This window comes from Orycteropus afer, unplaced genomic scaffold (assembly GCF_000298275.1).
Source record: "Orycteropus afer afer isolate SDZICR_OR568_19922 unplaced genomic scaffold, OryAfe1.0 scaffold00107, whole genome shotgun sequence".
Lineage (NCBI taxonomy): Eukaryota > Metazoa > Chordata > Mammalia > Tubulidentata > Orycteropodidae > Orycteropus > Orycteropus afer.
In genome coordinates, this window is record NW_006921694.1 from 8,442,372 (window position 1) to 8,456,005 (window position 13,634).

General features: G+C 37.8%; 1 protein-coding gene across 1 annotated transcript in view; it reads right to left on the reverse strand.

Moving 5' to 3' along the window:
- Positions 1-13,634, reverse strand: part of SSBP2 (single stranded DNA binding protein 2) — a 539,855-nt gene that overhangs the window by 291,450 nt on the left and 234,771 nt on the right. The window contains exon 3 of the mRNA XM_042781332.1: positions 9,530-9,591. Coding sequence (XP_042637266.1) covers positions 9,530-9,591 — 62 coding nt within the window. The remainder of the gene's footprint in view (positions 1-9,529; positions 9,592-13,634) is intronic.

Below are 13,634 nucleotides of genomic sequence, written 5' to 3' on the forward strand. Positions count from 1 at the left end.
GAAAGGGCTGGAGGGAGGCAGCATGTCTGGCCTTGCAGTAATAGGCCTTGGGTTACTGCTGGTAATCCTGTCTTCCTCTTGTGGGATTAGAGGAGGTCGGAACATGTGGCCTCCCTGCCGTTTTTGCACTTCTTATTCTGATTATAAGGAGCTCTGATGGCATAATAGATAAGGAACCAGAAGGTCAGCAGTTCAAACCCACCTGCCATTCTATGAAAGGAAGACGGGGCAATCTACTTCCTTAAAGATTTACAGCTTTGGAAACCCAATGAGTCAGAATCAGTTTGATTACAATGAGTTTATAGTTTTGGTTTTATTCTGATTATGAGCAGGTTAATATTGCTCTGGAAGTCTAAGCAGCAGTAGCTGAGTGTGGTAGATACTTGTCTCAGATAAGACACGGCTATACCTACATATTTCAATTCATTTCTTGAGTATCCTATGGTAACCACCCCCTAACCCTACATGCTGCCAGTGATCTATGGATGCCTCTACACAGATGGGACTCTAGAGTCAACTTTGCTAAGTCCCATTTGTATCAATTGTCTGGGATTAGCTACTTTCCACACTCAAAAAGATAAAAGTAATTAATGTTATTTAGAGTAGACTACTGGATTCAGCTCTCTGTTTAGGAAACACTGTTTGTCTCTCACTTTTTTCCTCTCTCACTTGTCTTTTGACTGAACCTATATATATATATACACGTTCAAGTCTATTCTAGTTTAAAAGCAAAAGTGCTAGGTCCTATTCTGTTGTTACTTATGATATTAGTACAATAGTCTTCTACATTTTACTTTTACCACTCAATTAAAACAGTTCTCCTCAAGATCACCGAAGTTCATCTTACTTCCTAATTAAGAGCAATTTTCAGATTTTTTTTTTTTTTGGGAAACTAAAACTGCCAAAGAAATTCAAATTGGCCGGTGAAAGGTCCCCTCTTTGAATGCCTTTCTTGGTTCTCAATCATTACTCTGTCCTGCCTGCCTTCCCTCCTCCCTTGTAACTTTTTGTAGGGTTCCTCTTCATAAACCAAACCAACTGCCATCAAGTAGATTCTGACTCACAGCAATGCTATACGACAGAGAAGAAACTGCCTCATAGAGTTTTCAAGGCTGTAAATCTTTATGTTAGGAGACTGCCACATCTTTCTCCCATGGTGTGGCTGGTGGGTTTGAACCATCGACCTTTCCCTTAGCAGCCAAGCATTTAAATCACTGCACTACCAGGACTCCTTCTATATATGATTATTGTTGTTAGGTACCATCAAATTGACTCATAAAGACCTTACGTACAACAGAATGAAACTCTTCCTACTCCTGTGCCATCCTCACAATCATTGTCATGCTTCAGCCCATCACTGTAGCCACTGTGTCAATCCATTTCGTTGAGCATCTTCCCCATTTTTACTGACCCTCTACTTTACCCAGCATGATATTCTTCTCCAGGGACTGGTCCCTTCTGACAACATGACCAAAGCATGAGAGAGGAGGTCTGGCCATTCTCGCTTCTAAGAATTCTGTCTATACTTCCTCCAAGACAGATTTGTTCACTCTTCTACAAGTCCTTGGTACACTGAATATTCTTTGCATATTCTATTCAAATGCATCAGTTACTAATATGTGGAAATTTGTTGTTAGTACTAAAAACTGATCTCTTCTGCCTCCCACTTTTTAGGGCCTTTGTGATTTACATTGGGTCCACTTGGATAGTACAAGGTAATTTCCCTATCTGCTGATTAACCAAAAAAAGCACTGCCATTGAATGGATCCAAAGCCATAGCAACTCGATAGGATCGAGCAGAACTGCCCCATAGGGTTCTAAGGCTATTAATCTCTATGGAAGCAGATTGCTACATCTTTCTCTGGCAGAGCAGCTGGTGAGTTCAAATCACCGACCTTTTGGTTGGTAGCTGAGCACTTTAATTGCCGTGCCACTTTACCTAGAGCTCCAACCCCGGTACTGCTCTTACTTTTTATACTGCACAGTTGTATTTATGAACACTTTTTTTGGCTCATAAAACATGTTGAAAAAATTTATTACACGTCCAATTATGCAAATTTTTCCAACACCCTTGCCACTACTTTGTGTTAGAAAATTTTAACTTTCAAAAAACGATCTCTCATTGCTGTTCCGATTTGTGATTTTAAAATTATAAATGAGGGTGAGTATTTTTTCCAGATGTTATTCATCATTTATATTTATCTCCTCAGCTCTTTTCCAGAAATTTCCTACTCATCTATTTTTCTATTGAATTATCTATCTTGTTCTTAGCAATTTGTGTGAATCTGCCTGTCATATGACTTGCAATATGTTTCCAACTCTTTTGGCTTTAGAAAGAACATGACAAAATCATTTTGATCTTCCTATAATCCAGACTTCTGGATCTAATGAATTGGGGTGACCCACCCAAGCCATTCACACTTAGGTGTCCTTTTTAATCTTCAAAGACCTGGCTCCCTAGAGTCTATGAACACTCTTCATTTATACTATGAGCCATGCTAATAAGTCACAAATCATTATGGACCCAGATCTCTCTTAATTATATCAAAAATCTTTATCTGAGTGACACACAGACATCATAAAATTTAACCTGTCCCACTGAATACATAATCTTTTCTCCAAAACCCGCTGCTCTTTCTATAGTTGCTTTCTTGGTCAATGGCATCACTGTCTATTCCATCATTCAAATCTAAAACCTAGGAGGTTTCTCTTTTTCCTCCAACACCAGACTATTCAACACATTCTTCACAGTCTAGAATCTATCACTTTACCACCTTTCACTGGACAATTACAACTGCTTTGTAACTAATCTTTGCCTCTGTTCTCAACGCTCTTCAATCTATCTCTACATTGATGCTAAGTGAGTATCTAAAAACACAAATCTAATCACTCCAGACACGTCATTTAAAATCTTGGTGCTCTAAGTCCCAAAGACTTCATAATCTGACCCCAGCCTATGTCTCTAGCCTTATCTTTTATCACTTCATATCACACCTACAGATCAACTAGTCCAAACTCCTTATCATTTCTTGAATGCACAGTCATCCCTTTTGAGATGTCTTACTATTTCTCATCCAAAGTACCCTTCCCTCCCTCAATTTTCAACTCAATTCAACATTCTCTATGAATCCTTTCCCAACTCTCACAGTATGAGAGAGTATTCTTCCTGTGTTGCTATTATAAGTAGTATATAACTCTGCTGAAGCTCTGGAGGTATAGAGGTTATTAAGGCATTTAATTGCTAACTAAAAGGTTCAAATGTACCAGCCGCTCTGTGAAAGAAAGATGAGGCAGTTTGCTTCCATAATAATTTACAGCCCTGGAAACCTAATGGGGGTTGCTATGAGCTGGAATTGACTTGATGGTAGTGAGTTTGGTATGTTTTTGGTTTTCTTTTCTTTTTGGGGGGTGGAGGGGCAGTATACCTCTTATACCCTTTTAATTACCTATCCTACAACTGAGTTGCTTAAAGTTAGATTAGTTTTGCACTTTATAACTTGGTAAATAGGCTTAAACAACATGGTAATTTCATTTTTAAATACTGTATAAAAAAAGAAAAAAAAGAGTGTGAAAACCAGTCATTAAGACTGCAACTAGTCCATTCAACAGGGACCATTAGTTTGACCTAATAAGCAATCAGTAATGCCTTGAATGATACACAGTATTCTAATCATCTGGACTTCAGCAGCAGCAAAAGCCTTCTTGGTCACCATAAAAAAGGCAATCTCATTACAATCTGGAATCCCTAAGAGCACAGACTATGAAGCCCAGCTCTAAAGAGTTAGGACAAAAAGATCAAACATCAGCTGGATTTATGGCTCCTGGAAATGGCTGACTATGTACAATGATCAAGAAAGCTTAGAATCTGAGCAGGCGAGCATTCTTCTGGGAAAAAGGATCCACAACTTCATCAGTTCTTAGAGGACTCCAAAGCTTAAACACTGTTAAGATTCACTAATTCACAGGACAAAGCATCCATCGCAAATGATTTGTTAGTAGTTTTAAGGTGAAAAATTTTAAATATCAAAAATACACTACCTATTTATTTTGCACATGCTTGATTTAAACTGAACAAGTATAGTCTAAAAATACTTATGTGCTTATATTTTATTTACTTTACCTCTCCAACTAAATACACATTAAATTATTTAAAATATCAAAGCCATGGAGGAAAGGTGTCCCTGAATCTCTGCATCACAGAAGAAAGAAGAGGCACATCACATTTAAAAACTCTTCTGATAAGAGTATGAAGGGATGGACACTGGAGGAGGTAACTATGGGGAGGAAGTGGGAGGGGAGCTGCTGCATTGTAAATTTTGGTCAATGACATGAGACAATGTATATGTGAACTGCTGTATGAAAAGTGAATTTACTCTGTAAATCTTCAGCCAAATCCTAATTAAAAAAAAAAAACTCTTCTGATAGCTGAGACCAAAGAAACAAAATGCCTTACTTTTTCAGTAAGTTATTATCAACCATCTAATGTACAGGAATAGATTACATCCATGAGAAAGGGAACAAAAAAAGGGAAATAAGATAAATATTATAATTGAAAACTCTTTAAATCTTCACTTTGTTATTAGTCCACTGACCCAATAAGACCAAACAAAAGAACCAAACTCACTGCCATCAAGTCGTTTTCAACTCATAGCAACCCCTCCATGCGTTTCCAAGATGGTATCTCTATGAAAGTAGATTACCCAATCTTCCTTTCCAGGAGCGGATGGTGGGTTTGAACCTTCTGCCTTCTGGTTAGCAGTCAAATGCTTTAGGCACTATGCCACCCAATAGGACACACTCCTAAAATAATTTCTTAGGCGACTTTTTAGATACAAAATAAAACTCTCAATAGATGAGGAGACTCAATTACATCCTACAAACAGTTAAGTATTTACAGCTCTGATCTAGATTTCATAAATACATACCATGCAAAATGAGAATTGGATTTTTATAGTATCATACTTTAAAAAAAAAAAAAATCATTCTTAAACCTCAGGAAATAGCACAATGATGTACTCAACTACAATGAACCGTTGTTCCAAATACAGGAACTCTGAACCAAAAGACTGCACCTGTTCCTGCCATATATGTGTGAGACAAATAAGGGAAACCCACAAGTACAACCACAACTGACCAAGTGTGGTTCCATTCATCACAGGACTTCTAGTAAGGCATGCTTTCAGGAGCCAGGTTAAAAAGATGATGGCATTAAATAACATACCAAGGAAACCATGTGCATGATATCAGAAGATCACTTTTTTGTTTTAAATAAGACACTGAGAGATGAGTGTGTAAGGCAATGAAGCAAGAAATGCTTCTATTTGGAGAAATGCAAAAAGAAAAAAATTAGTCTGGCTTTTCCACACATGTACTTGGACTATTAGTTACCACTGGGGAAAAGTCACAGACCTGGGCATACTGATGCCACAGTGCTCCCACATCAAGTATGTCTTCTACACTGGTTGGCAATCTTTTTGTATGTCCCTACTCAATTTTCTCCCTGACTTGATATAGAATTACTGCAAGCTCTTTTTGGACTATTCTTTACTCTACTAAAAATTCACACCACCACCATCAGAAAACCTCACATCCTATTTTGCAGACAAAACAAAAGCCATCAAAATAAGAACACAATTTCCTACCATCAAACCAATATCCTTGTATCTCCTCTTATCACAATGGTAGAAATGGTGCTCTGCCCTTATTTCCCACTACCTGTACTCTGAATCCCTTTCCTTTCTGGCCTCTGAATCACTGATTATACCATCTCTCTCTCCCTGTATCTTCAATCTCTCATCTACTGGCTTTTTCTCATAAAAAATGCTAACATTTCACCCACTTAAAATAAAATAAAAAAAATTCTAGGCTCTAAAACCTTGCAAGCAGCCATCTAGATGCAATGATGGGTCTCTCCTCGTCCAGAGCAAAGAAGAATAAGGAAATCCAGAGATGTGTGGAAACAATTAGTCCAAGGGACTGGTAGACCATGTGATCCTTAGCCTATATATGACTGTGAGACCAGAAGAACTAGACGGTGCCCAGCTACCACTGTCAACCACTCAGAAAGTGCAGGAGATCCTGGGTAGAGTGGGAGAACAATGTGAAACAAAACTCAAAATCATAAAAACAACCAGGTTTACTGGTCTGACAGAGCCTGGTCAGACCCCTGAGACTATGGCCTTTAGTTACCCTTCAGGTCTTGAACTGAACTCACTCCTATGGCTTCCAGTCAAACAAGAGACAGGCATATGTGGTGAACATTTACATCAGGTAGATACACTCTTTGGAGCAATCAATCATGGGAGAAGAGAAGGGCAGTTCTGTTGCACAGGGAGATAGCTCAGGGGGGCTTAAGTGCATGAGAGGGAAGGACACAGGGAAGAGGTAACTATGGGGAGGACGTAGGAAGAGAGCTGTTATATTATGGGGAAATGCAGTCAATGTCATGAAACAAAATGTGTGAAATGCTATATAGAAAATGAATTTGCTCTGTAAACTTTCACACAAATCACAACAAAAATTTTAAAAATAAAATAAAATGAAAAAAAAAAAAAAATTCCTCAAATCTGTAATACTCCATCAGGTATATGACTCCTTTAATTGGTCTTCACAGCTGATGTTCCTGATAATACTGACTATACCAACTTCCTATCCTTCCACTTCCTAACCTTCTAGTGGAGTCTCTGAGTGGCACAAACATTTAATCATCTGGCTATTAATCAAAATATTGGTAGTTTGAATCCACCCATAGGTGCCATGAAAGACCTGGCAGTCTTTCTAAAAGACCAAAGCCATTGAAAATCCTGTGGAACACAGTTCTACTCCATAATATATGGGGTGACTATGTGTTTGAGTCAACTCTAAGGCATCTGTATTAAACTGCTAGTTGCTTCTTAACCCTCTGGCATCCAAGCCAATTACTGGGTGTCATCAGTCATTTTTACCCAATCTTTAAAGGGCACATTTACTCCTATTACTTTACTGTGCAGCTACATTTGACACTACTGCCCTTTTTCTTCCTTCTCAAAACAATCCCTTATCCTTGTTTTCTGTGATGCTATACCTTCCTGGTTTTCCTTCTATCTCTTTAGTTGTTCTTTCTGTCTCCTTTGTAGCCGCATCTTCTTCCTCGTACCTTAAATGTTAGTGTTGCAAGGATTCCGTACCAGGCCCACTTCTCTCCTCATTCATGGGCAATTCCATTTACCCATCTCCCTCTCTTTTATAACAGACATGTATAACCACCTGCCTGCTCAACATCTCCACTTGAATTTCATGTATTTCAATTTCAGCATGCCTAAAAAACTCTTCATTAACTTCCTAAACTTAGTCAATAATCAAATCCTCCCAAGTCTACTTTAAGACTAGTATCCCTCAAACCCATCCACTTCTCTTTCTCCCCACTGCTTATTCTGTAGTACAGTAGCCATTCTCTATTCCTTACTGCCAAAGCCTTTTTAAGTGTTTTATCTGCTTCTGTTCCACCTATTCTCTACAGAACCAAAGTAATATTCCTAAGACATAAACTGACATTACTCTCCTGCTTAAAAACTTAACTGCATTGTATTGTCTTTATAGTTAAATTAAAATTCTCAGTTTATCAGACCAGCCTTAACCCTAATCAATCACTCTATCATTGTTCATACAATTTCCAACATGTATAAACTATATTAATCCTTTGGCTATTCTCTCCCCGACTTTCACCTCCAGGTTTTTGCACAAGGCATTATTTATCCGGAACAATCCCCTTCTATGCCTTTTCATGCCTCACCAGCCAACTCTCACTCATAGTTAAGGCCTTGGCTTAGATACCAGCACTTCCACGTGCTGTCCCTGACTCTTATGCCAGGTGGAAGGTATTTGGTTTGCCTACACAGTAGTCTACATATAACCCATAAAACATATACAGGCAGTCTCCTGGTTACAAATGAGATCCATTCCTAACTACGTCTTTAAGAATTTATAGGTAAACTGGAACAGGTGCATATGATTCTTATTTAACTTTACTTTAGTGCAAGAAAAAGCTCAAAGCCTTTTCAATCAATGATTTAAAAGCTGCATGTGCAGCAAAGGCAGGTTATTATGATGAAAAATTTGTTGTGAGTAGGGGTTGGTTCAATCTTTTCAAAGTTAGGGAAATTTACATAATGTTAAAGGGCAAGTAGGAGTTGTCTATAGGTCAGACACTGAAAACTCAGGGACTGCCTGTATTTCTTTTCACTGTTTATTTCATTATTTGTTTTCCTCAATAAACTGCAATCATCAAGGCAGTAGGGATATGTGTCTGTTTTATTCACCAGTATGTCCCTAGTATCTAGCTTAGTGCTCTTAGCACACAAGAACCTCAACAAGCATTTGTTGACAGACTACAACAAATAATAAACTTTATTAGATTTGCATGGAAAAATATGCTCAAAACTTTATGAGTAAATGGAAGTTAAAAAGACCACCATCGTAAACCATAAATATAAAGGTATGAAATGTACATCTTAAAACAAATAAATAAATCCACTCAATTAGTTAAATTTCTGCTAAGCCCTGTATCAGGCAACTGTTTTCATGAATATGCTTTCTAGTTCAAGAGAATGAAGATAGCCTTATTTCAGTATCTGCTCATTTGTAATCTTTTCCCCTCTTCTTTGTGAGAGTTTTTTTGCTTGGTGAGGAACAGTTAACTTTTGAATAAGACTTTCTATTACAGATGATATGGTCAAATTATTCACCTGAGTTGCTTCTCTCACTCTTCATTCCTCCAAGAGTAGAAGGGAGGGTTCAAAGAAGGAATTGGAATAGCATGCTACCGTGTATAATTATGTATACAGTGGTCTGGGATTATGACAACTTTGCTAGCACACTTTGCAGAAAGCAGACCTTCAGATAGCCAAGAAAAAGTGCCATCCTTACTTTGCCACTGTAAGATGAGAAATGAATCATATTAACAGTTGGAGATATTACACAATGGTCCATATTCCAGCTTGACTCTGTAGTAGTATCTTAAAGTCAAATAAAGGTAATGCTGGCTTTTCTGGAAACAATCAGTCCCAGGATAGGATGGACCCCAAGACAAGAAATAGATGATGCCCGGCTACAAATGCCAATTGCTTGGAAAGGGATCAAACCTGGAGATTCTTGATAGAATGGAAGGAAAAATGTGGAACAAAATCCAAAACCACAACAATGATGAGAATTATTGATCAGATAGAGTCTGGTGGAAACCCCAAGACTATGGCCTCAGGTTACCCTTTGGGCCTAGAATTGGACTAGAGGCATGAAATCAAGTGTACATAAACTATTGAATGTAAAACAAATTTTGCTCTGTAAATCTGTACTCAAAGCACAATAAAATTATTTAAAAAAAAAAAGTAATGCTGGCTTTGAGTTTGCTTTGATTTTTTTAATACTACATTTCTGAAAATAATTTTAAGAAGTAAGGAATTAAAGGGACACATAAAATCATAAACAGATATGGTGCAGACCAACTGAAATGTATCAACAATCCAGTAAAAATATAATAAAACAAAATACTTACCACCACCAAGAATGTAAGAATCCTGGTGGTTCCCCCAATGTGATGTTTTTTTCCCATCTTATCTAAAATGAATAAAAGAGATATTAAACAGTTTACTAATAATACTTTTTTTCCCACACATATTACAAAGCAGTATTTTCCAATTTAAAATATCAAGGTAGCATGTAAGTTCAACATCACTATCATATTATTCTTTATTCATGCTTTACAGGTACTCACTTTACATAGTAATTGAAGGACAAGATTACTCTATGAGAGAAGAACCTACCAATATTATCCTGAATTTGCTTCTCACTCTGCCAGTAATTAAGCTATCGTGTCTTGGCTCCAAATCCATCTTCCTTTGAGATGCTGAGGCTCCTACACTACATTTGTCCTTTGTCACCAGCTTCCTATTGGTCCCATAACTAAAGAGAGACTCTATGGGGAGACCAGAAGTAACAAAAAGAGAGAAAGAATTTGCTCCTTCCAGTTAGCATGCTAGTCCTGCCAGGATTGCCCCAGCAGTAGCTATTCACCTCAAAAGTAAAAGCCAGTTACAGTCTAGCTTTTTCCCACACCACCAGAACCTGCCTCTTCATCCTTAAGAAGTACTGGCACAGATGGGCAACACCTCTCCTCAGAGGTCCAAAGTCCAGTTCCACAAGGCCTCTCTTGAGGTACAAGTACCAGCTAGGCAGGTCCCTCTCCTTGGAGGTCTAAGACCAAGTAAGTCACTGCTCCAGTATTTTGATAATCACAGTCTCTTCCTTTTGGTCCCCCAACCTTACTGATTGCTTCCTGTAGCTAATATCTTTGCTACCTCAGTGTTTCCTTTTTGCTTTTTTATCCACTTGACTATCTCACTACATTATGTTCTATGGAAATACTTAATATGGTTTTAGTAATTACATCCAGATCCTAGCTAATACACCACACTTGCCCACTCATAAGGTAACACAAATTCAACGCACTGCAGCTGAGTCGGATCTGACTCATAGCAACCCCTCCTTGGGTTTCCGAAGCGGTACCACTATAGAAGTTGATTGCCCAACCTTCCTTTCGAAGAGTGGCTCGTGGGTTTGAACTGCCGGCCTTCTGGTTAGCAGTCAAATGCCTTAGGGACTACGCCACCAGAGCTAATACTCATAAGGTAAAAATATTAAAAATGTATTCCTTTTAAGCACAACAAGGTAGTGGCTAAGGCACTTGACTGCTAATCAGATGGCTGGCGGTTCAAACCCACCAGCCAGTCCTCTGAAGGAAGATGGGGCAACCTACTTCCGTTGTGATACTGCCTCGGAAACCCAAGAAGGGGGTTGCTATGAGTCGGGTCCGACTTGACGGCACATAACAACAACAACAACATTACTTTTAAGCACAACAAGGTACAGGCTTGAACTTTAGCTTCACTACATACAAGCTGTGTGAGCTTGGGAAGGTTACTTAAGTCTTCTGTGCCTCAGTTTTCTCATCTATAAAATGGGGATGATAAAAATTACTTACCTCATAGGGTTGTTGTGAAAAAGAAATTGGTTAATACATGAAAATCACTTAAAAGAGTGCCTGACATGTACTAAGTGCTCAATAACCACTAGCTGCTATTATTTTTCCTTTACCAAGAAGAGCATCATGCTAAAAACTTACTCCACCAGCAATGTCACTAGCACTCACAAAATTCTAGTCATATTCCACGCCAGAACATTTAAGTGATTCAGGATGTGCCAACCAATCAATGTAATTCTCTAATCAGAATAAAATTTAAAAAGCCTGGTGATTATGGTTAGGTGATGCAGAATGAAGAGAGTATTTTATAATAAAAATAAGTTTAAGTGGTTAAAATACTTGTATTTGATAAGATCCTGATAGTTCACAAAATGTTAAATGCCTAAAGGAAATATAAATTCAGTACATACACTTTAAAAAATCATTCAGTTGTGTTAACTAATGATCAGATTTCAGTGATTAGGTTTCTAAAATACTAATAATAAATTCTATACATGTTAAAGTATTCTGTAATTTTTTTATACTGAAAAGAAGTATAAAAATTTGTAAGTTAAAATGGCTGAGGAATGAAACCAAAACAGGACAATAGAAACTATACACGTGACTAGGATAAGAGAAAACTTAGAACTAATAATTATTTTCTATGATCCTGTTATAAAAGAGAGAATAAAATAAAAATCATTTAAAGAGAAAATTAAGATTTCAATTACTTTAAATAATCATCTGGAATTTATAGTTCTGTTTCATTGATAGCTATAATGTATACCAAATTCAGATGACCAATTAAAAACATCATCCTAAAAGGAACTAAATATTTGAGGTTTTTGTTTTGGTGAATTAGAGGCACTTTTGTTGTTGTTATGTGCCGTCAAGTCAGCCCTGACTCATAGCAACCCCTCCTTGGGTTTCCGAGGCAGTATCACTACGGAAGTAGGATTATCCAACCTTCCTTCCGAGGAGTGGCTGGTCGGTTTGAACAGCCAGCCTTCTGGTTAGTAGTCAAGTGCCTTAGACACTATGCTACCAGAGCTCCTCAGAGGCACTTTAGGATCTCATTAACATCAATATGAAAATCAATTTTCACTAGTAATCCAGAAATTTTAAGATATTGGGCTTAATCTGTACAGGTTCTAAATTATAATTTAAGGATTAAGTTTTTTAATAAATTCTGGATTGGACCAGGTAGAAGGGAGAAAGTATATGTCTTCCATAAAATACGATTTAAAAAAGATGATAATACTACTTTGCCTAGTAGCGACTGGGATCTTAAAAGCCTGCAAAGCAGCCATCTAGATGCAAAGATGGGTCTCTCCTCGTTCAGAGCAAAGAAAAATGAGGAAAACCAAGATTCATGAAAACAATTACTCCAAGCAACTGGTACACCATGAGATCCTCAGCCTGTATGACTATGAGACCAGAAGAACTAGATGGTGTCCAGCTACCACTGTCAATCATTCTGAGGGGCATCTATGTAGGACATCCTCGACAAAGAGGGGGAACAATGTGGAACAAAACTCAAAATCATTTGGAAAAAAAAAGGACCAGGTTTGCTGGTTTGATGAAGCCTGGTGGAACTACTGAGACTATGGCGCCTAGCAGCCCTTTAAGTCTAGAACTGAACCCATACCTGTGGTTTTCAGCCAAACAAAAGATAGGCATATGAGGTGAACATTTTCACTAGGTGGATCCACTCCTTGGAGAGAACAATCATGGGAGAAAGAAGGGTAGTTTATACACAGGGAGACAGCTCAGTGGATAGGAGTGCTTGGAGAGATAGACACAGTGAAGGTCTAACTATGGGTGGGAAGTGGGCGGGGAACTGTTGTATTATGATAAATTGTAGTTAATGTCATGAGTCAAAGTGTATATGAACTGCTGTATGGAAAATAAATTTGCTCTGTAAAATTTCACCCAAATCACAAATAAAAAAAAAAAAAAAAAAAAAGATGATGACATTAACTTTCCAATTGTTTACATTTCAGATGAGTTGGAGTTTATTATAATAAAAATTGTAAACAAAGTCAATTTTTCTCCAAATTAAAAAATTCTCAATAAATATCTTTTACAAATTAAACTTAGAAATTTACTTTGTACACATTCTAAGTTCTGGATAACAGTTAACATAAAGGATAAAATTCCTTGCCTTAAGGACATTTACACTTTAGTAGAGAACACAGACCCTAAAAAACTCTTCCCCACGACCCACCCCACCATAAAAAAAACCAAGTTACTTGTGCTTAGAAAGTAACAAACGTATGCAGAAGTACAAAGCAGTGAAGGAGCACAAATAGAGCAAGAAAAAGGTAAAAAAGGAGGTACAATCTTAAAAAAGGTAAATCAGAAAGGTTACCTTTGAGGTAAAGAGAGACTTCCAAAACAACTAGCTTACCTATTGTGTTAGATTGGGTTGTCTAGAGAAACACAAAAACCAGCAAAGTGTATATACATATTTATAGAGAGAGAGAGAGAGAAATTTATCTTAGGAAAATGGCTCACAAGCGTATAGAGGCCGACAAGTCCAAGCCGAAAAGTCCAAGTCTCTGGAGGAGATGGGGCTTGCGGCCGCCTTGGCTTCCGCAAGCACAGGGGAGGCGAGAGATTCAAGGTGGCATGCAGTACA